Source organism: Dendrobates tinctorius, unplaced genomic scaffold, assembly GCF_039654945.1.
Source record: "Dendrobates tinctorius isolate UK_male_01 unplaced genomic scaffold, ASM3965494v1 ptg000028l, whole genome shotgun sequence".
Lineage (NCBI taxonomy): Eukaryota > Metazoa > Chordata > Amphibia > Anura > Dendrobatidae > Dendrobates > Dendrobates tinctorius.
The window spans coordinates 99,650,587-99,678,167 of record NW_027361696.1 but is presented as its reverse complement, the minus strand read 5'-3'; the positions used below and the strand labels follow the sequence as shown (position 1 = coordinate 99,678,167).

At 43.4% G+C, this 27,581-nt stretch overlaps 1 protein-coding gene across 22 annotated transcripts in view; it reads left to right on the top strand.

The window, feature by feature from the left end:
• The window catches only part of KCNMA1 (potassium calcium-activated channel subfamily M alpha 1), an 867,158-nt gene that overhangs the window by 461,469 nt on the left and 378,108 nt on the right, over positions 1-27,581 (top strand). For all 22 annotated transcript variants that reach the window (XM_073571201.1, XM_073571213.1, XM_073571218.1 and 19 more), the window contains exon 4: positions 12,672-12,765. In XM_073571201.1, coding sequence (XP_073427302.1) covers positions 12,672-12,765 — 94 coding nt within the window. The remainder of the gene's footprint in view (positions 1-12,671; positions 12,766-27,581) is intronic.

The window sequence follows — 27,581 nt, the reverse complement described above, 5'->3', positions numbered from 1 at the left end:
TCTTGCATTCTGCTCAGGAAACAATTGTCCATCCTGGGGACAGAGTGATTAGCAAAGTCTAATCAATTTTAATGAGAATGACAGACACAAGGGCAATTAGCCCCTTGATTTAAGCAGGGTGGAAATTGGTTAAATAAATCACTTGTTGCATCTCAATCTGGTGACCATAAACTCATATACAGAAATGATGTTCAGTAGAGCTGGTGCTGTGGACTGTGTTTTTTTTTGCTTTTTTTGTGAAACAGTCACTTTAATTTTTGGCTAATTTTCTTACACCCTTAGTTCAGGCGTAATCTTGTATGTACTGTACAAATCAGAGTTCAGCATTAGGTATTCTTCAGCTTCAATGGGAAAATGTGATTTACTAACTTGTGGGCTAATGTTCGTTTGCAGAATAATACAGAAATGAAATGTCATTTGTAATTATTTCAGTGTAAATAAAGCTTAATCTTTTATCGTGTTGATTTATGCAAAACTCAAATATATTTACTCTTTAATCTATGATCATTGTCAAGATATCTGTTTAACCACTTACAGACTTGACTGTTTTCTGCTCCATAGACTTGTGAATATTTTTCATTGTTGCCTTTAGCCCTAACACTTGTTTTCTGTTGTTGATGCATCTGTATGGGGGAGGTTTTGTTTTTTGTTGTACGAGTTGCATTTTACATGGAACTAACATATAATTTATTACACAGGTCAACGAAAAAAAATTTTTTTTCTGGTGTCCAAAATATTTTAATGAATTTGGGGTATTTTTGGGGTGCTGATTCTGAATATGTCATCAGTTTTGCCAGATTGGCTCAAGTTTTTGAGATTTTTGGTATCTTATTTATAGCACTTGTTGGTAAATGCGACGCATCATCTCATTAATTTCTTTGGATTAGTACTTGAACTGAGCAGTTCTCAATATAGTTTTGTGTTAATTAGTGTTCTAAAAGTTTGTTCATAGCTTGATTTTTGCACTAACTTTATGTTGTTGTCTGTTTTCCAGTGAAAAGCATGAACTCATCATGAAGAAGTTGTCTTAACGATCCAGACTCATTCTGTTACATTTGTGGTGAATATACACTGCCAAAACATAGAAGAAACATAACACACTTCGTAAAAAAAGTGTATTTTGCCTATTTTGGGGTTATGCTTGGGGACCAAGACAAGTTTTGGGCACCACACATAGTGTGCAAAGCATGTATCGAATTATTACGAAAATGGAGCAAAGGACAAAGAAAAAGCTTCAAATTTGGTGTTCCAATGGTGTGGAGAGAGCCAAAAAATCATCATGATGACTGTTATTTCTGTGCAGTGCAAGTGCAAGGATTCAATAAGCATAAGAAACGAAAATGGGAGTAACATGGAATCTGCAAGAAGGCCTGTCCCTCATTGTGAAGATGTGCCTGTACCTGTGTTTACCATAAATAACAGTCATCATGATGATTTTTTGGCTCTCTCCACACCATTGGAACACCAAATTTGAAGCTTTTTCTTTGTCCTTTGCTCCATTTTCGTAATAATTCGATACATGCTTTGCACACTATGTGTGGTGCCCAAAACTTGTCTTGGTCCCCAAGCATAACCCCAAAATAGGCAAAATACACTTTTTTTACGAAGTCTGTTATGTTTCTTCTATGTTTTGGCAGTGTGTATTCACCACAAATGTAACAGAATGAGTCTGGATCGTTAAGACAACTTCTTCTTGATGAGTTCATGCTTTTCACTGGAAAACAGACAACAACATAAAGTTAGTGCAAAAATCAAGCTATGAACAAACTTTTAGAACACTAATTAACACAAAACTATATTGAGAACTGCTCAGTTCAAGTACTAATCCAAAGAAATTAATGAGATGATGCGTCGCATTTACCAACAAGTGCTATAAATAAGATACCAAAAATCTCAAAAACTTGAGCCAATCTGGCAAAACTGATGACATATTCAGAATCAGCACCCCAAAAATACCCTAAATTCGATGAAATATCTTTGGCACCAAAAATGCTGTTGACCAGTGTTATCTATAATTGTTTTTACTGTGTACGTGGGGGCGGTAGGATAAATACTATGTCGTTTTTCATTTTCATTGGTTGCATTTTGTAGTACTCACTGTAATCTGACTAAGGGAGTTCTCCTCATGGTCTGGGGACTCCCAAATTAGCTGGAAATGGATTTCACTGTCTGGGAGACTATTAATACGCAGATACGAGAGGCGTGCAATGAAGTATGACTCCTTTTGCTTATACAATTTCAAACTAAGAGCCTAAAATACAGCAGAATAAGAGATGATTCCCATCACATGACAGCGCCAGTGTGTTGGCCTCCACTCACAATGTAGAAAACATATTGCAAATTCTACAGAAGCACAAACATTTTAGATAATTGGAGTTTATACTGTAGTTAAGCTCTCAACATCCGTATATGTCTACTGGCCGTTAGGCCGTGTCTTGGTTTCCCCACACTCTAGATAAGGCATGGCATGCTGGATAAGCTAGGAAAAGGTCTTGGACCTTGTAGGCATTTATTTTACCCTCTGGGTATAAATGTTTAGGATCAGTGTCGGAATGAGGAGCCAAAGACCCACCGGTAACGAACTCCAGGGCCCCACTTTTCAACAACATACAAATGTGACATTATCCTCAATCACAAATGTATCTAACATTGAACTGGGTAGATTGATATGATGAAGAACTGAAAGTCTAATATCCTTCTGCTCAGCTTGAGCATCTCTACATCTACCACCACAAGTATTTTGCTTACTCCCCATTCTTTGTCATTGGTGGGCCATACACAGTAGATGAAAATCTTCTGATTCCGCCAACATTCTTAAGTGTATGGGGTCTTCCTGACAGCTCCGCAAGAGCAGATGTTTGGGAAAATGAAGATTAGACATGATGGATTTTGATATTCCCAATCATTTTGTTTCATTGCTGAAGTAAACATGCACTCTCGTTAGTTGAATTGAGTGTATCTGTCTTTGGGAAGATTGGGGGTATAGCTTTAACCTAATCATGCTTTTAGCTGATGGTTATCATGTCTGTATCCAGTTGCTGCTTTGCGGAAAATACAGGGATAAATAGCACAAAAGTGACAAAATAACATGCAACACACCTCAGTGACAATATTATTCTTAAGTACCATTCAAGAGATGGATTAAGGAACATGTAGGTTTGTTCAGGATTTTTGGGCTGTAGAGGAGTAAATTGTATTTCACAATATAGGAAGCCAATGGTAAGGTAAAAACATATGAAATGTAGCCAGAAGTGCAAGGGAAGACTCTGAAATGACAAAAAAGTAATTACTATGGTCTCCTGTAGTAAAAAAACCCTATGTATATCTATCTTTTTGGCTCTCTTCTCTTTACAAATTTCTCACTGATTCCACTTTAAGCCTATATTTGTGTCAGTGAAGAGTATCCCACTAAGGGACATTTAGTAAATTACTTGTCGTGGGCACTGGTTTGTTTTCTAATTTTACCCAAGCTGCACAAAAACATGAAGCTTTTCATAGCAACACAATAGTGGTTTTAATATGTTGCCGTTTGACGCTCGTACTGTGAGCGCACACATCCTTGAGTCTCAACAGGGTACAAGATACTCACTAAAAGTCTGTTGTGTACCTGGCCTGCATTGATCAGTACACACATTCACTGAACGCATCAATGAAATCCATGTAGTGTTTATTGTAAAGAGGCCGCGTCTCTGGAGATGTCAGATGCTAAGCTGAAAGGCATGGGATTTTTATGCAGTTTTGCTGGAAGAGAGACACATTTAATTACTCTGCAGCTATTCATGAAGGGAAAAATCTATCCATTATATTGATGGCTTCTTGGAGCTCTCGTTTGGCTACAGCCATACTTTATTAATGGGACTTTTAAGGAGATATGGCAAAGAAAATTCAGTGGTAAGACATTATTATCTTAACCCTTCATGTAAAAATTGCATCAGTACTGAATTTAAACAAGAGAAGAACACAGCGGGCTTATAGCCTATTTCATCTCATGTTCACTCATGGGCTAATCCAGTCATTAGTTATAGAATCCTATTATATACTGTATGTGTAATGATCTGCATGTGCTGCATAAAATAATGTGTCTTATATCTGTATACGGTACATCTCCTCTGAATAAAGGCACTGCAGGAATGAGGTGCCGTCCCAGCTTTTGCCCCCACTAAGCTGCTCCAGCCTAATAACTGAGGGGTTAACTATAGGGATCTGTAGAACAACCTTTTCATTATTAGGATTAGCAGAGGTCCAAGAGGTTGGGCCCTCACTAACTAAGGATTATAAACTGTATGTTCTTTTCTGGAAGAATTGATAGTCATAATCAGAAGCATAAGTAGGTGCAGGTGATGCATTCGTTCCATTTGCTCCATTTGAAAAGAGTATTAATTTTAAACACCTGTGATAGTTGGGGACCCTAATACAAAGGCTTCCAGTTACACCACTGGTCATGTCATGAAGAGGCTCACAAGTAGCAAGTGAATCCTAAGCCACATTGTTGCCACACTGGTGTGAAGTAATCCAGGGTTGGCATCAGGGTGGTAAAGTTCCATCTATTTTGGCATATCAGCAGGATCTTATTGTTCAGGTGTGCATTGCCCTTCATCAGGACAAAATGCAGCAGTGGTGGGCATCGGCAGCTGAAAGGAAGAAAGCCATATGAGCATGAATATAAATGAATTTTACAGCATTGCACTCCATCTGAGTCTATATTTTTTGTGGTCTGCTGTCTAACTATTTTTGTTTTTTTTCTGGTCTTGGGTCTAACATAATATCATGCAGGCATGTATATACGTATAATAATTCTTAGCAGGGTGTGGTCTAACATTCCACAAAATGGATTTTCTGGAAAAAAAAGTAAATAAATAATTATATACGTGTAAGGATTAGAGTTGAGCGATACCGTCCGATACTTCAAAGTATCGTATCGGATGGTATCGGCCGATCTTTAAAAAAAGTATCGGTATCGCCGATTCCGATACCGGAAGTCCCATTCAAGTCTATGGGACTTCCGGTATCGGAATAAGAAAAACCCTTTCCTGCCCTTGTACAGCCTCTCTGGGGTCTGTACGGGCCTTTCGGGGGGCTGTGCCGGCCTGCCAGGGGGTCTGTGCAGGCTCCGGTGGTCTGTGCCGGCCTGCCGGGGGGCTGTGCAGGCTCCGGGGGGCTGTGCCGGCCTGCCGGGGGGCTGTGCCGGCCTGCCGGTGGTCTGTGCCGGCCTGCCGGTGGTCTGTGCAGGCTCCGGGGGTCTGTGCAGGCATCGTCCGATGGGACTACAAGTCCCATCGGGCGATGCCTGCTACCATGACAGTGATTGACACATTAGCCAATGATGGGACAGTAGTAGTCCCATCATCCGGCTAATGTGTTAAATGTAAAAAAAAAAAAAAAAAAAAATTACATGCTACATACATACAACATGCATACTACATACATGCTACATTCATACTACATACTACATACATGCTACATTCATACTACATAAATACTACATGCAACATACATACTACATATATACTACATACATACTACATGCATGCTACATACATACTACATATATACTACATGCATGCTACATACATACTGCATGCTACATACATACTACATGCTACATACATACCACATATATACTACATACATACTACATACATACTACATGCTACATACATAACACATATATACTACATGCATGCTACATACATAGTACATGCTACATACATACCACATACATACTACATGCATGCTACATACATACTACATGCTACATACATACTACATATATACTACATGCATGCTACATACATACTACATGCTACATACATACTACATATACTACATGCATGCTACATACATACTACATACATACTACATATATACTACATGCATGCTACATACATACTACATACATACTACATGCATGCTACATACATACTACATGCTACATACATACCACATACATACTACATACATGCTACATGCTACATATATACTACATATATACTACATGCATGCTACATACATACTACATGCTACATACATACTACATACATACTACATGCATGCTACATACATACCACATACATACTACATGCTACATACATACCACATACATACTACATACATACTACATGCTACATACATTCATACATATATACTACATGCATGCTACATACATACTACATATATACTACATGCATGCTACATACATACTGCATGCTACATGCATGCTACATACATACTACATACATACTACATGCTACATACATACCACATATATACTACATACATACAATACATTCATACAATACATACATAGACATACAGTACATATAACATAGAGTAACATACTTACCAATACTTGTCACATTGTTCCCCGAAGCCATTGTCTTTTCCGGAATAAATATTAACATAACAAACCACAAAAATACTCACCCACGATCCGAAGCAGTCCACGAGTGTGTCCCACGACGATCTTGGGTAGAGAACTGCAGCATCAGATGATGCTGCCGTTCTCTACGGGCTGCAGGAATCCAATGACGGAAGGTAGGTATCCTTCCGCACTGTATTCCTCCGCCACTTAAAAAAAAAAAAAAGTCCCTAGTCTCACTTTATGCCATTGCTGTGTGGGAATTTCCCACACAGCAATGGCATAAAGTGAGACTTGGGACTTTTTTTTTTTTTTAAGTGGCGGAGGAATACAGTGCGGAAGGATACCTACCTTCCGTCATTGGATTCCTGCAGCCCGTAGAGAACGGCAGCATCATCTGATGCTGCAGTTCTCTACCCAAGATCGTCGTGGGACACACTCGTGGACTGCTTCGGATCGTGGGTGAGTATTTTTGTGGTTTGTTATGTTAATATTTATTCCGGAAAAGACAATGGCTTCGGGGAACAATGTGACAAGTATTGGTAAGTATGTTACTCTATGTTATATGTACTGTATGTCTATGTATGTATTGTATGAATGTATTGTATGTATGTAGTATATATGTGGTATGTATGTAGCATGTAGTATGTATGTAGTATGTATGTAGCATGCATGTAGCATGCAGTATGTATGTAGCATGCATGTAGTATATATGTAGTATGTATGTAGCATGCATGTAGTATATATGTAGTATGTATGTAGTATGTAGTATGTATGTAGCATGCATGTAGTATGTATGTAGTATGTATGTGGTATGTATGTAGCATGTAGTATGTATGTAGCATGCATGTAGTATGTATGTAGCATGCATGTAGTATGTATGTAGTATGTATGTAGTATGTATGTAGCATGCATGTAGTATATATGTAGTATGTATGTAGCATGCATGTAGTATATATGTAGTATGTATGTAGCATGCATGTAGTATATATGTAGTATGTATGTAGCATGTAGTATGTATGTATGTAGTATGTATGTGGTATGTATGTAGCATGTAGTATGTATGTAGCATGTAGTATGTATGTAGCATGCATGTAGTATGTATGTAGCATGCATGTAGTATGTATGTAGTATGTATGTAGCATGCATGTATGTATGTAGTATGTAGTATATATGTAGTATGTATGTAGCATGTATGTAGTATGTATGTGGTATGTATGTAGCATGTAGTATGTATGTAGCATGCATGTAGTATATATGTAGTATGTAGTATGTATGTGGTATGTATGTAGCATGTAGTATGCATGTAGCATGCATGTAGTATGCATGTAGCATGCATGTAGCATGCATGTAGCATGCATGTAGCATGCAGCATGTATGTAGCATATATGTAGTATGTATGTAGCATGTAGTATGTATGTAGCATGCATGTAGTATGTATGTAGTATTTTTTTTTTTTTTTTTAACATTTAACACATTAGCCGGATGATGGGACTACTACTGTCCCATCATTGGCTAATGTGTCAATCACTGTCATGGTAGCAGGCATCGCCAGATGGGACTTGTAGTCCCATCGGACGATGCTTGCACAGACCCCCGGACATCAGCACAGCCCCCCGGCAGGCCGGCACAGCCCCCCGGCAGGCCGGTACAGACCCCCACAGGGTGCACAGACCACCGGCAGGCCGGCACAGCCCCCCGGCAGGCCGGTACAGACCCCCACAGGGTGCACAGACCACCGGCAGGCCGGCACAGCCCCCCGGCAGGCCGGTACAGACCCCCACAGGGTGCACAGACCACCGGCAGGCCGGCACAGCCCCCCGGCAGGCCGGTACAGACCCCGGGCAGTCCACACAGCCCCCCGGCAGGCCGGCACAGCCCCCCGGCAGGCCAGCAGAGACCCCCGGAAGGCCCGAAATGACGGCGCATCATGATGCGCACACACCACGCATCATGATGACGTCAGGCTGTCAATCAACTGAACTTCCGATTCCGATGCCGAATTCCGATATTGAAAAAATATCGGAAGTCGGTATCGGAATTCCGATACAGCAAGTATCGGCCGATACCCGATACTTGCGGTATCGGAATGCTCAACACTAGTAAGGATCAATCACAGTTTACTGTATTGTTGGAGATTTATCATGTAATATATGATCTGGCCAGAGGGCAGTGGCGAGAGGCTGGCTTTGAAGTATGGGGGGTTTGCTAGTTAGTGGGCGGTTGAGAGGAGTTGAAGGAGAGTCCAGGTGGAAATGAAGCTCAGGATCCTTGGAGAAAGTTTGGATAGGACGGTGCGACTCTGAATCTGTTGTTGGTGACTATTGGTTGCAAATTTCGGCATGAGATGAGCCGACTCATTGAGAACAACCAAGAACACAGCATCTTGGGCTATGCCACATGAAGCCTTATCTCTGAGGACTTAGGGAAGCACTGGGTTGGAGACATCGGCGATCCCTAAGAGCTTCAAGATGGTGTTTCTGATTTTTCAGGACTCTTAAACTTCAGTCTCAAGAAGTACAGGTACCATCTTGCATCTGAATATATGTGCCCATATAGAAATAGAGGTCCACTTAGGAGAAAAGGCCTCTTCTGTAAGAGACACTTCAAAAACTGTTCAAAGTAGGCGATTACTAAAGTACTGGCAAATCAGTTTATTGATTTATGCATAGAAAAGGTTAATTGTGTTGTATTTTGTTCACATATAACTGTTAGTTCTGTTTAAGTGTACCTGCATATACTCTTACTTTCCTTTGCTGTATGAACTGGTTAGCAAATATTCCTATTACAGTAGCTAATCCATGTGTGTGTCTGCTGATTGTTGCTGTACTTTGCATCCTGTGGCCGTCCCACTTTTCATTTGGCGCTGTGAGCAGGGTACAACATTATAATGCAGAACACGACCGGGGACGGTAGTGCGGTACAGGCCGTAGGGTCTGCGGGAGCTCTTGTCCCAGTCGCTCTTCCACCGACTCTAAATGCTCCAAGCCGGAGCTTGTCAGCAGAGTCCATACTGAGACAACTTGCAAAGTATATCAGCGATAGAATGCCAAATGAAGAATGGGCTGATCGTATGTGAAGTACAGACTGTGCAACCTAGCTGAGGAGCTGCACTCTGACATCACGCTTGCATGCATTAGAGGGAGAAGCCCGGTAAACAGTGACTTGATGAAGACATCGATGTCATATTAGAGGAGGTTTACGGAGCAAGAGGTTCGGCTGCTAGTTTCCGGGCACACTTCTTTAATCGGTGTCAGAGAATGTTACAGACCTGCTAAAGATATTGCAAGGCTGGAACCTCTATTTTCAAGGATCCTGACACCATCCTGAAAAAGCAGTTTGTTCAGGGATGGATGTATTCATTGCTGAGGTGGACATTGCGGGATCAGATACAGGCGAATGAGACACTTCATGGTGCCTAAGTTGCCGCAGAAGCTTTGGCTCATGAAGGTGAGAATGATATGGGCTTTAGCACTGAGCAAATGTATAGCTCCAAAGGACAAGGAATCCAGGCTGAAAATCAGCAGTCCAACTCCTTGGCTGAGATGAGGACTGCATTTCAGGAACTGACCCAACAAGTGGAAGATGGTCCATTCAACGTATGACCTTTTGCCCCAACAGATGAGTTGAGAAGAACTGAGACATCAGACAAGCGTCCCTTCGTATAGGTCACCAGAAGAGAACCAGGACCGGATGGCCCCGGTGTGGCCTGACCCACCCCCATGGACAACCTCGTCCAAACCAGGAACAAACTTGAGATCACCTGAACACTCTCTACCACAGAGTCCAATATTCTGGGAATGCTAAGAAAGAGCGCATGTCTCTCAGAACTGCCCCCAGTTCAGACAACAGATGGTAGATTGCGGGCCTCCGATCTGTGAGCAATATCGGCAAATTATACGCTTCTTATATATGGGCAGCATGGTGGCTCAGTGGTTAGCCTTGCAGCGTTGTACTGTAGTCCTGGGTTCAAATCCCACCAAGGACAACATCTGCAAGGAGTTTGCATGTTCTCCCCGTGTTTGTGTGTGTTTCCTCCAGGTTCTCCGGTTTCCTCGCACATTCCAAAGACATACTGATAGGGAATTTAGATTGTGAGCCCCATCGGGGGGGGACAGTGATGATAATGTGTGCAAAGCTGTAAAGCTCTGCAGAATATGTTGGCGCTATATAAATAAAGATATTATTATTATACACCAGAGACCAAAATTGTACGCAGTATTCTAAGCGTGGCTGCTTTAGAGACTTGTATAGAGGCCAAACTATGTTCTTGTCATGAGCATCTAGGCCTCTTTTAATTTTTGTAAGTTATTTTCGATGGGGAATTGTATTAGTGAAAAAACACAAGTATTCTTTATCAAATTGAATGTACAAGCCATGTGCCGCATTTAATAAGGGTTTTAAACACTTCCTGCACCTCTTTAGACACTTGTAAAATGTCTAAAATATGAAGTGTGTGTAAACTTCTGCTAATTTCCTGAAGTTATACTCTAAAGTTTTGGCTTTAATTGGGTCTAAAAGTAAGTCAAATTATAGGTGGTGTGGAGTTATACTACAGTCTAAAACTACGCCATATTCATCATCATGCAAGAGCCACTGAGATATTTTTGGTGCATTTAAAGACTGTATATTCTAAGTTTATGTAGTCTGTTACACAGTATTAGTAAATCTGTACCATTTACTTAAAAATAGAGAAAACACCTTATGATGATGGCTCCCAGGAAAGTTGATCTGAGGCCGGAAGGAAACCATTTAGGCTACAATCACAAGCCCCTGTAAGGACCATGATGTACATTCTGGATACTAGTCTATCGACCCAAATTAAACAGTCTCCTAGGCATTTATAAGGCTGTGTCACATCTCCTCCTAGACCTGCTCTGACAACATTTGCTTCTGTCTCCAGACTCTATTCATTCTGTGCGCGATGCTGGTGGAGGAGGAGACGTTGGAACTGAAAGCTCTGGGTGGCGCAGGCTTTGTCCAAAAGTAGAGCCTAAGGTGTCTCTGATCTGGCAGTGTAGGTGTGTAATCGTCTCCCTGCTTTGGCCAGTAGGAAAGCACCAAACCCTACTAAAAGTCCAAGATCACTGCTTGGAGTTGCCAGTTTATAGCTTTACTAGCTGTGGTTCACTTCACTGTCTCAGCTCGGGTTACTCTAGTGATTATTTTTTCTGACCATTTTTCTACCTGATAATTTTGCCTTTTTCCATACGTTCTGAAATTGTTTGACCATACTTGCCTCAGACTCAAGTTTCCACTGTGACCCAAATAGAGAGGCTGGCGCCATGTCTGTCCAAGGTAGCCCTCTGGCAGAGTATGCAGGCTTTTGAGTTTGTGTCAGGAGACATGAAGGCAGACGTCATTGATCTGTATACGGTATGGGTCAGAAACTTTAATCATTGGTTAGGAATGATAACTCTCACAGAACTAGGACATGACTGCATTTATGAAGAAGCTTGTAGTGATTGTTCTCTAATAATATTGACCATGTTTTATCTTTAAAAACCATTAAGTATAGGAACAATATATGTTAACAATTCATAAGGTAAAACTATGAAATATTGAATACATTAATTATATTTTATTAAATGATGTCTTCATTTCTCACACAGAAGTAGGTATTAATCATTATAAAGAACCAAGGACATATTTTTTAACAAAACATTTTCCTAACACTTTCCTCTCCTATGTTTATCATACTTTAAAATGTAAGACATTCCTTGAAGAAGTTGTCTAATTTCTGACATTGATGGCATATCACAGCAGTCAGAGTCATTCACCTTCTACAGGCTCAGCTCAGCTATTTCCAATAGGCTATTATAGTCAAAGGATGACAATGTGATCCGAAGCCAAGTGGAGCTAACAGGATACAAAATCTGCTTTCCTAGCATTGTTGCTGCTCTAGCAATTAAATGGGTCCCATTGGTTGGGTCCCCATTAACTGGTGACTGGTAAGATGTTTTAGAGAAATACCACCAGTGTTCGTGATAAGACAACCCCTTTAAAGTGTATTAAATTGTATAATAGTTGTGTTATTACATTAAATTGGTTCAATATTGGTTTAACGTATGGATTAGTAAGGATCTGACTGCTAGGACCCCACCAATCACTTACTTTTGGCATTATTATCCCTATTAAAATGGTGCAGCACTGTGTATGCTCAAACACCATTCCAGTCATTATCTACACAACTGCTGAATGCTGTAATTGCCTTTTTTTTTCCAGCAATCCCATTTAATTCTGTTTTTGAGTTGTGAAAAACATTTAATATATCAAAATAAATAATGTATTATTATCTGGCATGTCTTTTCAGCCCTATTGAAACCTGCCAAAACTTCTACAAGGACTTCACTCTTCAGATAGATATGGCCTTCAACATCTTCTTCCTACTATATTTTGGTCTTAGGGTAAGTGCCATTTTTAACATGTTAAAATATTAGAAAAGATGGAACAGGAGCTCTTGGTAGTGCAGAACATGAATAATAAAGAAGACAGCCGCTTAAAGCGAACTTTTGACCCCCCCAGGGCGTTTTTAAGTAAAAGAGCCACCTTCAGCAGCACTAAGGCTGCATTATGTGAAGGTGGCTCTTCTGTTTCTGACCCCTAGTAACGCAGAAATATTGATTTTTATAAATAGGTCCTTATACCTGTAATGCGACCCATAGGTATGGTGTGTCCCCCTGTATCAGCCGTCTGCCAGCCGTCCATCATGCCTCTGTCCTGTGTCTGGGCGCCGCCTCCTCCTGTGTAGTATGCTTGTGCTGTGATAACTCTAGCTGCGTCTTCCCCCATCCCCCTCCTCCTCTTTCTTTTTTCTCTCTTGGCACACAAGTCGGTCACTGGCAGGTCAGCTCATCAGATGCTGCGTGCTGAGGGAGGAAAAAGGAAGAGGAGGAGGGGATGGGGGAAGCTGCAGCTAGAGTCGTCACAGCACAGGCATACTACACAGGAGGCGGTGGCACCCAGACACAGGACAGAGGCATGATGGACTGCTGGCAGACGGCTGATACAGGGGTGTAAAATATAGCGTGGCATTACTGCAGGGTGCACAAGTAGGTTACCCAAACCAAAGAGTGAAAATAGAATGACTTGGCACTCAACTTATGAGCTGAGTGCCAAGGCTGGCTGATAGAGGGGGACACACCATACCTATGGGACGCATTACAGGTATGAGGACCTATTTATAAAAGTCAATATTTCTGTGTTACTAGGGGTCAGAAACAGAAGAGCCACCTTCACAGAATGCAGCCTTAGTGCTGCTAAAGGTGGCTCTTTAACTTAAAAACGCCCTGGGGGGGATGACAGGTTCCGTTTAAGGGATTTCCTGGTTTTAGCATTACACTGTTTTCATTGCATGTTGAAAAGTTCTGACATTATTTTACATGTTTTTGTTTAAAACAGTCCTTTATTGCTTATTTCCAGAGGATAAATATTGGTTCTGATGGATGCATAGATAAAAGAGCAATTACATTATAGTTACCAAAGCTGTGTCTGGTATTAAGCCTTGTACCTGTGTGATTATCACATAATTGGGACTGATTTTCATCCTCTGGAAGTAAACATTAGATGTTCACATACAATAACTACAAGATGAAGTTTTGAAAATTGAATAACTCAAAGTTCTCAATGACAATCGTTCCTATTTTTTTGAGAAAGCAGAAGGTGTTATGCATTGTTCATGGATTTGTCAAACACTGACTACTCACAATGTGCTGAGCCCATGTAGTAAAGGCCGGAGCAGAGCGAACCCCCACCCCCCTGACGTGGGCGGTGGCCAGCATGACAATGGGTTTTAGGCATCCATTTAGTGGGGTATTACTGTCACTTATGTGGCCAAGTTAGGGGAGTTCCCCCTCAGTTCTCGGTCACAGGGGTCAAGAATAGTCCCCCCTATACCACAGCTTACCCACGGCATCCGTGGCTCAGGTCTTGGAGAGCCTCAGGGTTACCGCGGAGTTGCAGCCTGCTGGCTGGCTTGAGTTGCAAGTGGCCGGGATCATCAGTGTGGGAGCGGGGGAGGTGACCGGAGAGTCGCCATGCGAGCGGCGTCTTCATTGGGCGCGGCCTCTGGGGCGGTTGTTGCCGGACACTGCTCCCTGGAACCAGCGCAGGCGTAGGAGCCCCTCCGATGACCCTATAGGCCAGGTGTCAGGTCGGAAGCATGCCAGCAGGCCTTGGTCTGGGAGGAATACTTCTACTAGGCTGGGTTCAGCGTCAGTTAGCAGGACTCCGCCTCAGCCTGTGTCGAGGCGGGTCCTGTGCGCGCTGGGCATCAATGAAAGCGTGACGTCACGGCGGGTCGTCATGGTGACATTCCGGTCTGGTGGCCCGCCTCCTCTGAGGTGATAGATAGCGGGATTGGCCATGAGGATTCACCCTGTTTGGAAGGGGGAGGGGCAGCTCCTGGGAATTTAGCGACGTGGGTTGGTCCTCAGTTTAGTGGGTACGGTTTGGTGGGTAGGGTGTCTGGAGTGCTGGGTAGATTTTCTGATCCCATTTCCATGTTGGTGCAGATGGAAAAGGAATGCAGGATTCAATTGGATGACAGGGTGCTTGGGGAGGTTTATGTGTGTTTTGATGGTCCGTTGGGGGCTTATCTTAAAAAGGAATTAAAGGAAAAATTTTGGAAGGATAAATATGTCAAAAAATTTTCCCTGCTTCCCTTAGAGAAATGTAATTTGGATAAGAGCAAAAAGTATAGTAAGAAGGAAGAGGAGGATAACCAAAGGTGGCGCCTGATCCCTCAAACATTTGTTAATTTCTTCAAGCTTTCGCCATTTTGGCCATTTTTAAAGGTGAAAAGGTGCCAGAGAACTGCCCTCCACTATTCTGTTATATAGACTCTATTCATCAGGCCCATGGGATATATGGGGGACAAGCGTGGCTCCGCTATAGTGAGCAGTTCCGTAAGCTATTCGTCTTGTGATTTGGTGGGATCAAAAAGACATAAGCCTTTGGTTGTTGGTTATGACTCCTACTAGGTTTGGACATTCCTTTCATGGGGATTCCGGGGGCACCAGCCAGGTCAATAGTCAATTTAATACTTAAGGGACTGGGGGACAATCTGGTTAGTAAGGCTTGTAAAAATCGAGCTTGTGCTGACAGCTGAATGAAAGCTAACTGCAAATTCTAACATCTCTGCTCGCATTGCAGTGGTTCCTCCCATGGTGCCACCAGATGTTTTAAAAACAACAAGGTGAAGTCAAGTAACAATAATACCCAAGGGGGAGATGCCACTGAAGCTAGTCGCGATGGTCCCTTATCTAAATAGATTGCTGACCAGAGGCAAGGCGGAACTGTTGTTATCAGGTTTTCCGGACGGTTTTAAAAGTCCTGCAAATCCTTTTGAAATTCCCTGGCTTCTTAAAAATCTTTGGTTGGCTGAACATTATGAGGAGGTGGTTTCAGAAAAGTTGCGTAAGGAAGTTGCCTTGGGGCGGATGTCAGGCCCATTTATTGACCTTCCTTTTGTGGATTTGGTGGTTTCCCCCCTGGGAGTTGTGCCTAAGAAAGAGCCGAATAAGTTTCGGCTCATTCACCATTTGTCTTATCCTCAGGGCATGTCCGTGAATGACGGGATTGACCCGGAGCTTTTCTCTGTGGTTTATATGTGATTTGTTGAGGCTGTACGTTGGATTAGGAGTTGTAGAAGGGGGCACTTATGGCTAAGACAGACATTGAATCTGCATTTAGGTTGTTACCGGTTCATCCATAGAGCGTTAGAGTGTTGGGTTGTTATTGGAAGGGGCAATATTTCGCTGATAGATGTTTGCCAATGGGCTGTTCTCTATCTTGTGCGTTATTTGAGGCCTTCATTTCTTTTATGGAATGGGTTGTCTGTGATCTGTCAGCTTTTGATTCTCTGATACATTATTTGGACAAATTTTTATGTATTCATGTATTCATTTGGTTTGTTGTGAAACCATCCTGAGTGTGGTGAAATGGGTGGCTGGGCGTTTCGAGATGCCCCTAGCTCTGGGAAAAATAGAAGGTTCAAGCACGTGCCTTTGTTTCTTGGGCATTGTAATTTACTCAGTGAATTGGGAATTCAGATTGCCAGAGGAGAAGGTGGTAGTGTTAAGGGGAGGAGATGGCTAAGGCCATTATCACAATGGGGAGAGATTTTTCTTTTCGGTTGGACAGTGCTAATGCAGGAGTGCAAGCTCCACACCACTATGTTCGGCTGTCTGCTGAGCTGGATTTGGTGGTCTGGGGGAAAATTTTGCAGTAATATAACGGCCATTCATTGCTTATGAAGGAGCCGGTAGATAACTGTGCTTTTGAGTTATTTACGGATGCGGCAGGTGGGATTGTTTTGGAGCATATTTTAGCATTGTTGAAAATATTTCACATTTTGGTGGCGATTCATTTATGGAGGCGAAAGTTCCAGGACAGAAGGGTGCGTTTTAATTGTGATAACATGGGGGTATTGTGTGCAAATAATAGTCTCACTACATCGTCACCTCCGGCAGTTGGTCTTGATTTGTCTTTCTATAAATGCGCATGTTACGTCATCTCACGTGCCGGGTGTGCAGAATTCTAGTGCTGATTCACATTCTCGTTTGCAATGGGAGCGTTTTTGGTTATTGGCCCTGGAGGTGGAGAACAAGGGGTTAGAGTGGCCGGCGAAGCTTTGGTGTGTGGTCTTTGGGCCGCAGAATCTCTGATTAGGTCCTCTTTGGCTCCCAGCATGTGGGTTGCTTACCAGTTGGTATGGGGTTTAAGGGAGAGATGGTTGGCGGCTAGTGTTTATTGATCGACCATTGACGATCAGATAGGAGTGCTGCTGATGTGGTTAAGTCAAGGGGCAGTGGAAGGCAGGTCGTCGGCAAAGGTCTTGCGGATTATCACAGCTTTGGCTTTTGGTTTTAAGTTACGAGGTCAGAAGGATTTGATAAAAATGTTTTTGGTGAAGCAGGCGGTAAAGGTTTTTCATAGGGGAAATAGTTGTATGGATTGTAGGTGTTCAGTTTCTTTCAGCATATTGGAGAGAGGTTGAGTTTAGGGACTCTCTGTAGTTCGGAATTTGAAGCTTGTCTTTTTCGGTTAGCGTTTTCGCTCGCTTTCTTTGGGGCATTAAGAGTTGGGGAAATTGTATCTATCGCCTAGCAAAAGTAAATTAGGAGGGCTCCTAGCTAAGGATGTTGTGGCTACAAAAACAGCATGAGGGAAAACGCAAGCGGGTAGTTTTAGGTCAGTAAAGCAATCCTCGCTGTGCCCAGTTCAGTGTTTACAGCTTTTTAGTGTTTTTCAGCCCAGTCGTGAGGGTTCCTTACTATGTCATGCGGGCAGATCTTTCTTGTCCTAATATCAGTTTGCTATGTTTTTTTTGGAAAGGTTTGCAGTTGTTGGGTCTGGATACATCCCGTTTTGCACCTCACTCTTTTCGTATTGGGACTGCGACGGAGGCAGCAGTTTGTGTGCTGAATTTGGAAACTGTGCAGCGGATTGGGAGATGGGATTCTAGGCAATATTGTAGTTACATTAGGCATCAAGGACTAGGAGCAGAATTTCATGGCTGAGGGGAATTGTGGGAAAGTTTTGTTTTATTGATAGTAGGCTGTTGTTTAAAGTGTTTGTGTTTTCATTTCAGGTTCCAATCTGCTGTTGATTTGAATCCTGGGCCATTTGTACATCCATTGGGAATGTTATGGGCTGATGTGAGGAAGGAGTGTAGACAGCTCGGGTTTTCCAGAAACATCGCGGTGATCAGGTGGCTTGGTTTTAGGGGGATGGTTTGGACAGTGTATTACAGGAGGTATAAAACAGTGCTCTGCTCGATATTGCTCCTGATATTCTGGTTTTACATGTTGGGGGGTAATGATCTTGGGGTTTGCCTTTTTAGGGAGTTAGTTAAGGATATAAAACATGATTTCCTATGGCTTTGGATGTCGTTTTCTGGGATGATCAAAGTGTGGTCTGTGATAGTTCCATGTAAATGTTGTCAGAAAGCGAGGTCTGTTGAGAAGATTAATAAGGCCAGAATAAAGGTTAATAAGGTGGTGTTTCGTTTATAGGAATGGAGGTGTTTTGGTTAAACATTTTGATTTGGAAAAAGAGGAGGATGATTTCTGGTTGGCAGATGGGGTCCATTTGAATGCAGTAGGCAGTGATCTTTGGGCACTTGGTCTACTGCAGAGTATCGAAAGGTCCATAGCATTTGGGTGTATGGGGGGTCTTGGGCATTTGAGGTGGCCAAAGGCCCTTGTTGTTGTGGTTGGGGGGTCCTTGAAGTTGGTTATAAATTGGTCTGGGGGATCCATTGGGATATGGATTCCTCAATTTGAAATAAAAATATGGTTCTTGATCTGGTGAATTTTGGGGGGAGTTATTGCAATGGATTGTCAGATCCCTGGGAAGTTTAAGTGGAAAATGGAACTCTTGTGGTTGTGCTGCTCCCGATCCAGTGGGGTAACGGCTGGGAATAATTTATGGTCTATTTATATATGTTCATGTTTTGTTTGGTAATCACCAGATTTTGGGAGCTTCAAGGAACCTCCCAGTGTGTTATATTATCTTGTGTTTTTAATTATTTATGTTTATTTAAATAAAGGCTGCTATCTCACCATAAACATCAACAATAGCAGTGTCAAGCTCCTAGTGATTCTCTAGTAGAAGATGTCATGATTAGAGATGAGCGACTTTGCCTTTTTTCGGGTCGAGTCGGGTTTCATGAAACCCGACTTTCTCAAAAGTCGGGTCTAGCGAAATCGGCCGATTATCGTGAAAAGTCGAAGGCTGACTGAAACACGAAACCCAATGCAAGTCAATGGGGAACCAAGGTCGGCAGGGAGTGGAGGACAGGAAACACACCTACAGTGCCCATTTTAATGCCAAAAACATCAATTCTTATTACTTAAGCTTGTCAACCTTAATTTACGTCATAATAATAGTTAGGCATTGAAAACTGGGGGTTATTTGGTTAAAGTTGTGGGGGGTAAGGCTGGCTCCAGATTTTCATGGGCCCTGGGCCAAATAGCGTCACTGGGCTCCTTTAACACATGCCACAATTCATCATCCTCTGATAAGGCAGAGAAATAGCGGTATAGTACAATGAAAAATACTTCACTTCTTACATCTCATGACTGATATCCATCTTAAATTCTCCAATAGCTCCAAAAACGGACAGTATTTTACTCCATACAGTCTAATGGCCACCGCATAGTGCGCCATACAGAGTTATGAGGCCCATATATTTCTCCATACAGAATCATTGGTCCCATATAATGTTTGAAACAGTATATGATGAGCTCCACATAAAGCTACAGTATATGTTGGTCCCCATGGATGAAGCTCCACTGTGTTATGGGCCCAAATAATGCTCCATATATAATGGGCCCCATTTCTAATGCTCCAGTGCATAATGGGCCCTGTAAATGCTGCTCTAGTGTCTGATGTCCACCTTTGGAATGCTCCAGTGTATGGTGGGCCTCATATATCATTCTCCAGAGTATAGCGCTCCCCAAAAATAGCTGTCCCAATATAGAAAACAATTAAATAAGTCTCCTCGCTACGGAATGCCTGTACTAGTCTGGACTCCTCGTCGTCCCCATCTTCCATCTCACTGCACTTGGACTGTTTAGGCAGAGGGCGTACAGACGTGATGTCATCGCGCTCTCTGACCAGAATGTCACTGTCAGGAAACACAGAAGACGTCACGGCGGTGGAGCAGGGAGAGGTAAGTATTTCAACTTTGCAAGTGCTGTGATCCTGAGCAAGCAGGGGGGCCCACTTGTTGGCGATTGCACTGGCACAGGGCCCCTCATATTACGGCAGTGTGTCTGACGGCGGGTGGGCCGGGACACTTTTGCGTACTATGAGGGGCCCTGTGCCAGTGCGTCGCCCATGAGTATGCCCCCACCTGCTCAAGGAACCTGCACTTTTATCTGCACCTTCCTCTTTGCCACCGTGTAAGGTGGTATAGTATGCGGGAAGGGGAACCTGAGTTTCATCAGGGTCAGATTCTAGCTGTGTAGAGTGTGAGGGGAGTGTAGTGGTCTGGGTCAATGTACCAGCAGAATCATCTAGCAGTGGCTGGGCATCAGTGCACTTGTGGTGCCCCCAGGAGTACGGTCGCCACAGTGGCATTACCTTCCTCCTAGGGAGTGTGATGTCATGCTTGGGAGCAACGAAGGATCTCTCTAGCAGTTAAACCAACACACAACACAGTTCCCACTCCAGGCCAGCAGGGAGACCTCTGAACCTGACTGCTGAGGAGCTGCTCTCTGTGGTCGGGAGGAGGGAAGTTAGGGCAGTCTGTGAAGGGAAGGGGAAGTGTGTGGACGTGAGAAGGGGAGCTGGAGGATGAGCAGAGTTAAGGCTCACTCCTAGCTGGAGCGCATGGTCGGTATTCCGGTCTCCGAGTTTGTAGGGACACTGACGGTCCTGCAGCAGAAACCGGAGGAAGTAGCAGCTGTAAATGCTCTGTTCCCAACTAAGGCTCAGAGGCCCCAGCAGCGACGTGTGTGAGCAAAAAGGAAAAGGCTATGGCTGCCTGCCATACGAGAAAGTTCCAAACGAGAGTCAACAGGGGGAACTTCAGTGAACTCAGTACTGCGAGTACCTCAGATAAGCGCTAGAACTGAGGCCACACTACCTATCTACAGAGAGAGAATTCCAAATTTGCTTCCAGACTGACCAACTCCTTCTCCATCTGTACTCTGGGTCCTGGATGGCACTTACCAAGTACAGGTAAAGGAACTGCACAACTGTGTCTGTCATCTTTCTCCTGCGCCTGGCGCACGGCTCTGCTACATTCTGCACTGCACACCATCTACCAACTCTTTCATCTGCCCTGCGACTACGGCCCTACCTGTGCATGGCTTCTACATCTTAGCTGCACCACAACATCTGTCCCAGAGAAGCGACACTGCAGCGCGGGTCAATCTGATCAGAAACCACAGGTGGCATCAGGTATTCACCTATAAATGTTATTCACCCCTTTGCATGGATGCCCAGGGCCACAGAACGGGTCATCACCACCAACTTGACACATCCCTCTGAGACACCGGCCCGGTACCGATTAACCCCACTGCCCTGGCTGGCCACCCACACTCCATGTCAGATTCATCTTGGACTGGGGAATTCACGATTTGACTTGATAACCCAGGCATGGTATGATAGAAAGAGCTACATGGACTAATGTGAAGTGTGGCCTGCTGCATCATTCACTTTTGGTGGGGGTGAAGGACACAAGGAAAGGGGTTCTTCCTGACCAGGAGCCAGCATTTGATGACTTAGTGCTTGCATTTTTTGAAACTTCAGAAGAGGGCATATTAGCTGGAGTCTGTTTTGGCAATGTAAGCCAAAACCAGTTCCTGATGCCCCGGCTTTAAAAGCGGTTAACCTACTCCCAGAAAAGGTAGCCTTCCAGGCGTTCCAGAGCCTGACCATGATGCAGGCTCAACACCTCCTGCCTTAGCTGCTATTGTGCTTTTGCCACTACCAGCAGATGCACCACCACCATCAGCACCAGCTGGCAACCCCCACGCCCACGTCCGCGGCCTCTTCCACCAAACTTCAAAATGTTGCAGAACATGAACCCAAAATAACATCAGATATATGGTACTATATCTGAAGTGTACGGCTCTATACAGTCAAAGGATGATTGCCAATCTCCCTATATATACCATCAGTCACACAGACGCTCACAGGCTCAGTATGGATTAGACAAGAATATAAAAAGTATAAAAAGTATACAGTATCATCAGATAGCACAGATAGCAGGTCTATATAGTATAGTTTAAACATTCTAAATCTCCGTAGATAATTCAGGAGGCAGACTCAGACGTTCACAGGCCCAGTATGGATTCGACAAGATTGTAGAAAGTTGAGAAAGGGTACAGTATCACTGGATAACAGATATATATAGCATAGTTTAAACATTATAAACCTATGTCTATATATCAGGAGGCAGACTCAGAGGGTCTCAGGCCCAGTATGGATTTGAAGTGATTGTACAAAGTTGAGAAAGGGTACAGTATCACTGGATATCAGGTATATATAGCATAGTTTAAACATTAAAAATCTGCGTGTATATTTCTGGAGTCCGACAAAGACACTCACAGCGTCAGTATGGATTAGACAAGAATCTAAAAAGTAGAAAAAGGGTAATGTATTCGAAGCGTACACCAGTATACACTGTTGGGGTATTTTTCAACCTTCATATATATTTCAGTCTCAGTAAGACAGTAAGGACTCTCCGCAAGAGGAAGCGAGATGGATACAAGTACAGACAGAAAGTCGAGTGATTGCAGAAATTTTGGAATTACTAATCACGGTAAAAACTTGCGGTAGAATTCTCAGAGGCGATGCTGACCCTCAATTACTTTGTCTGTGGAGACAGCGAAAACTGTTATGAATGAGTCACCAAAGGAGGAAAAAACAAAAATACAAGCTAAGTCCAGAAAACCGGAGAGGTTGGTAGCTATCGGATTGCAGACCCCTGATCCTATCCACAACAACTAACAGTAGCCGTGGGGGGTTCCTACGATGTCCTAGACCCCTCGATCACAGCCGGAGAACTAAATAGGCCTAAAGAAAGGGGAAATCTAAACTGCCCCAGAACAGACCCCAAAGCAATAGGCAGCCCCCAACATATAAAGACGGTGAAGCAAGATGAAAACACTAACACAGATAGAAAGATAGGTTGAGCAAATGATGGGGCCCAAGCTAACTAAAAAGGACAGGATAGAAAAGCTGCTGTCTGCAATCCGTAAAAAACCCTACCAAAAAAGTCCCAACCGTCTGATAGGAAAAACAGGCCCTGAAGTCGCTAGGACTTCAAAATGACTAAATCAGCACTCAGGTAAATTCTGAAGACAGAGCAAAGAGACAAACTGATCAGAGACAAAAATGGAACTCAGCACACCCCCGACCGGGGATGGCTGAACTCGAAAAAACAAAACAAAACTAATAAGTTCAATAGCAGAGCAAAAACTTATCTTTGGGAAGCAGGAATCAGACTGGTCTCCAAGAATCCAGCAGAGAAATCACCAGCGACTCAGAAGGGCGTCGGCTGCCTTATATCCAGTCAGAAGTTCCTGCTACCCTGTCATCATCCACCAGACCAGGTGTTTGGTAATCAGCCTCACTACCTTCCTTCACCAGAAGAGGGAGTTCATCAGACATCGACGGTGAAGGGGAAAATGAACTCACAACAGTACCTCCCCCTTGAGGAGGGGTCACCGAACCCTCATCCACGCCACCAGGGCGATCAGGATGGGCCCAATGAAAGGCACGAACCATTCTTTTGGCATGAATATCGGATGCAGGGACCCAAGAATTATCCTCCTGGCCATAACCCTTCCATTTAACCAAATACTGGAGTCTCCGTCTAGCCAGGCGAGAATCCAGTATCTTCTCAACCTCATATTCCACATTACCTTCAACCAATACCGGGTCAGGAGGTGCCACCACAGGAACTACTGGCTCAACAAACCTCTTTAACAGAGACTTATGAAACACGTTATGGATCTTAAATGTAACAGGAAGAGCCAATCGAAAAGAGACTGGATTAAGAATCTCCAAAATCTTGTAAGGTCCAATAAATCTAGGTTTAACTTTGGAGAAGCCACCTTCATAGCGATATTCTTTGATGACAACCAAACCATATCACCCACCTTAAACTGGGGACCAATGGTCCTATGTCGGTTGGAAAACTGCTGGTCTTTTTCCTGGGAGAGAGACAACTTATCCACCACTTGGTCCCAGATCTGGTGCATTCTCTCCACCACAGTGTCAACACCTGGGCAGGCAGAAGGCTCCACCTGCCCTGAAGAGAATCGAGGATGAAACCCAAAGTTACAAAAAAAAGGTGACATCAAAGTGGCAGAACTAGCTTTATTATTTAAAGAAAATTCGGCCAAGGGCAAAAATGAAACCCAATCATCCTGATCAGCAGAAATAAAACATCTCAAATACGACTCCAAAGTCTGGTTTGTTCTCTCCGTCTGCCCATTGGTCTGAGGGTGAAACGCAGAGGAGAAGGACAACTGAATTCCCAGCTTGGAACAGAAAGTCCCCCAAAATCTAGACACAAACTGAACTCCTCTGTCAGATACAATGTTCTCAGGAATCCCGTGCAAGGGAACCACCTGTTGCAAAAACAAGGGCACCAACTCTGAGGAAAATGGCAACTTAGGGAGTGGTACAAGATGAACCATCTTAGAGAACCTATCACAAATCACCCAAATAACAGTCATTCTCTGAGAGACCGGCATATCAGAGATAAAATCCATTGAAATATGGGTCCATGGCCTCCTGGGCACCGGCAAAGGCATCAACAACCCACTAGAGCGAGAACAAGGTTTAGACCGAGAGCAAGTCCCACAGGACTGCATAAAATTCCTGACATCACGAGACAAGGCGGGCCACCAAAAAGACCGACTCACCAAATCTCTAGTACCAAAAATACCTGGATGACCAGCCAATGCAGAGCAATGAACTTCAGACATCACTCTCTTCCTCCACTGGTCAGGAACATACAATTTTCCAATGGGACAACGCTCAGGTTTGTCCTCCTGAAACTCTTCCAGAGCACGTCTCAAATCGGGCGAGATGGCAGAAAGAACTACCCCCTCACCTAAGATTGTAGCAGGCTTGGTCACAACAGGAGAATCAGCAAAGAAACTCCTAGAGAGGGCGTCTGCCTTGACATTCTTAGTGCCCGGAAGAAAAGAGACCACAAAATCAAAACGTGTGAAAAACAAGGTCCACCTAGCCTGTCTAGGATTCAAACGTTTGGCCGACTCCAGGTAAATCAAATTCATGTGGTCAGTAAGGACCACGACTTGATGCTTAGCTCCCTCCAATCAATGTCTCCACTCCTCAAATGCCCATTTCATGGCTTCCCGATTCCCCACATCATAGTTACGTTCGGATGGGGAGAACTTTCGGGAAAAGAAAGCACAGGGATTCATTTTAGATGTTACAGGATCTTTTTGGGACAAAACAGCTCCTGCACCAATCTCAGAAGCGTCCACCTCTACCTGAAATGGGAGTGAGACATCAGGTAGCCGCAAAACCGGAGCAGAAATGAACCTTCTCTTCAGCTCCTGAAAGGAAGAAACAGCCTCCGGAGACCAATTCAGCACATCAGCACCCTTCTTAGTCAAATCAGTCAATGGTTTGGCAATACCAGAAAAATTAGCTATAAATTTACGATAAAAATTAGCAAATCCCAAAAACTTCTGGAGGGCCTTCAAAGAAGTGGGCTGAACCCAATCATAAATGGCCTGTACCTTGGCCGGGTTCATTTCAATAGTTGACAGAGACAAAATAAATCCCAAAAATGAAATCCTCTGTACACCAAAAAGGCATTTCGATCCCTTGACATACAGGGAATTCTCCCTCAAAATCCAGAACACAGTCCGAACATGTTCCACATGAGAGTCCCAATCCTTGGAAAATATAAAAATATCATCCAGATAGATGATCAAAAATGTATCCACCAAGTCTCGGAAAATATCATTCATGAAGCACTGGAAGACAGAAGGTGCATTAGTGAGCCCAAAAAGCATCACCAGGTGCTCAAAATGTCCCTCCGGAGTATTAAACGCCGTCTTCCATTCATCCCCATGCTTAATGCGAATAAGATTATACGCCCCCCTGAGGTCAAGCTTTGTAAACCAGCAAGCACCTTTAACTCTGGAGAATAGATCAGAAATCATGGGTAATGGATACTGATATTTAACAGTAATTTTGTTGAGGGAACGATAGTCAATACAAGGCCTTAATGACCCATCTTTCTTAGCCACGAAAAAAAAACCCAGCACCTAAGGGTGAAGAGGATGGTCTAATATAACCATTCTCCAACGACTCCTTAATATAGGATCGCATAGCCTCGTGCTCGGGTACAGATAAATTGAAAAGTCGACTCTTGGGAAATTTACACCCAGGGCTCAGTTCAATTTCACAGTCATAACTCCTATGAGGAGGCAAAGACGCAGACTCATTCTCACTAAATACATCATAAAAGTCAGCCAAATTGTCAGGAACATCATGCGACTGGGGAGAGGTGGAGAAAACAGGAGCATCACTAAGGGCACACCGACATCCCCAACTCGCCACAGACACAGATTTCCAATCCAAAACTGGATTATGGATTTGCAACCAGGGAAACCCCAGAACAATGGTATCATGCAAATTATGCAACACCAAAAATCTGCAATTCTCTTGATGGTCTGGGGCGACCCGCATTACCACCTGGGTCCAAAACTGAGGTTTATTCTTCGCCAAAGGAGTAGCATCAATACCCCTCAAAGGAATAGGCATCTGCAGAGGTGTCATAGGAAATCCACAACGTTTAGCAAAATTCAAGTCCATCAGGTTCAGAGCTGCTCCCGAATCCACAAAAGCCTTAGCGGAAAATGTGGACAGGGAGCAGATCAGAGTAATTGCCAGAAGAAACTTAGGTTGAACACCACCCACAGTAAATGTGTGTGCAAAACGTTTCTCTCGTTTAGGGCAGACAGAAATAATATGCGAGGCATCACCACAGAAGAAACACAGCTTATTACGCCTTCTGAACTCCTGACGTTGCGCCCTAGACAAAACTCTATCACATTGCATAAGTTCAGACATTTGTTCAACAGGTGGCAACACCTCTCGTGCGGTTTTGCGTTCACGCAAACGCCGATCAACCTGAATGGCTAATGACATAGAATCGTCAAGACCAGAGGGAACAGGAAATCCCACCATAGTATCTTTTACGGTTTCTGACAAACCCTTCCGAAAGAGAGCTGCCAAGGCACCATCATTCCAAGTAGTACGGACCGCCCACTTTCGGAATTTTTGACAGTACAACTCTGCAGAATCCCGACCCTGGCTCAATGCCAACAGGGCTTTCTCAGCTTGATCAATAACATTAGGTTCATCATACAACAACTCCAAGGCTTGAAAGAATGCATTCAGATTAGTTAGAATAGGATCATCAGGTTTCAAAGAAAACGCCCAATCCTGGGGATCGCCGCGCAGCAAAGAGATGACAATTTTAACCTGCTGCGCGGAGCTCCCCGACAAGTTAGGCTTCAAGGCAAAAAATAATTTACAATTATTCTTAAAATTCAAAAATTTAGACCGATCCCCAAAAAACACATCAGGAGTAGGGATCTTTGGTTCAGCAGCATGTGAATGAGCAAGATAGGCGGAAATTCCCCGCACTTCAGCAGTGAGCTGCTCCACACGGTCAGACAATTGCTTCATCTCCATTGAGAAAGAAAAA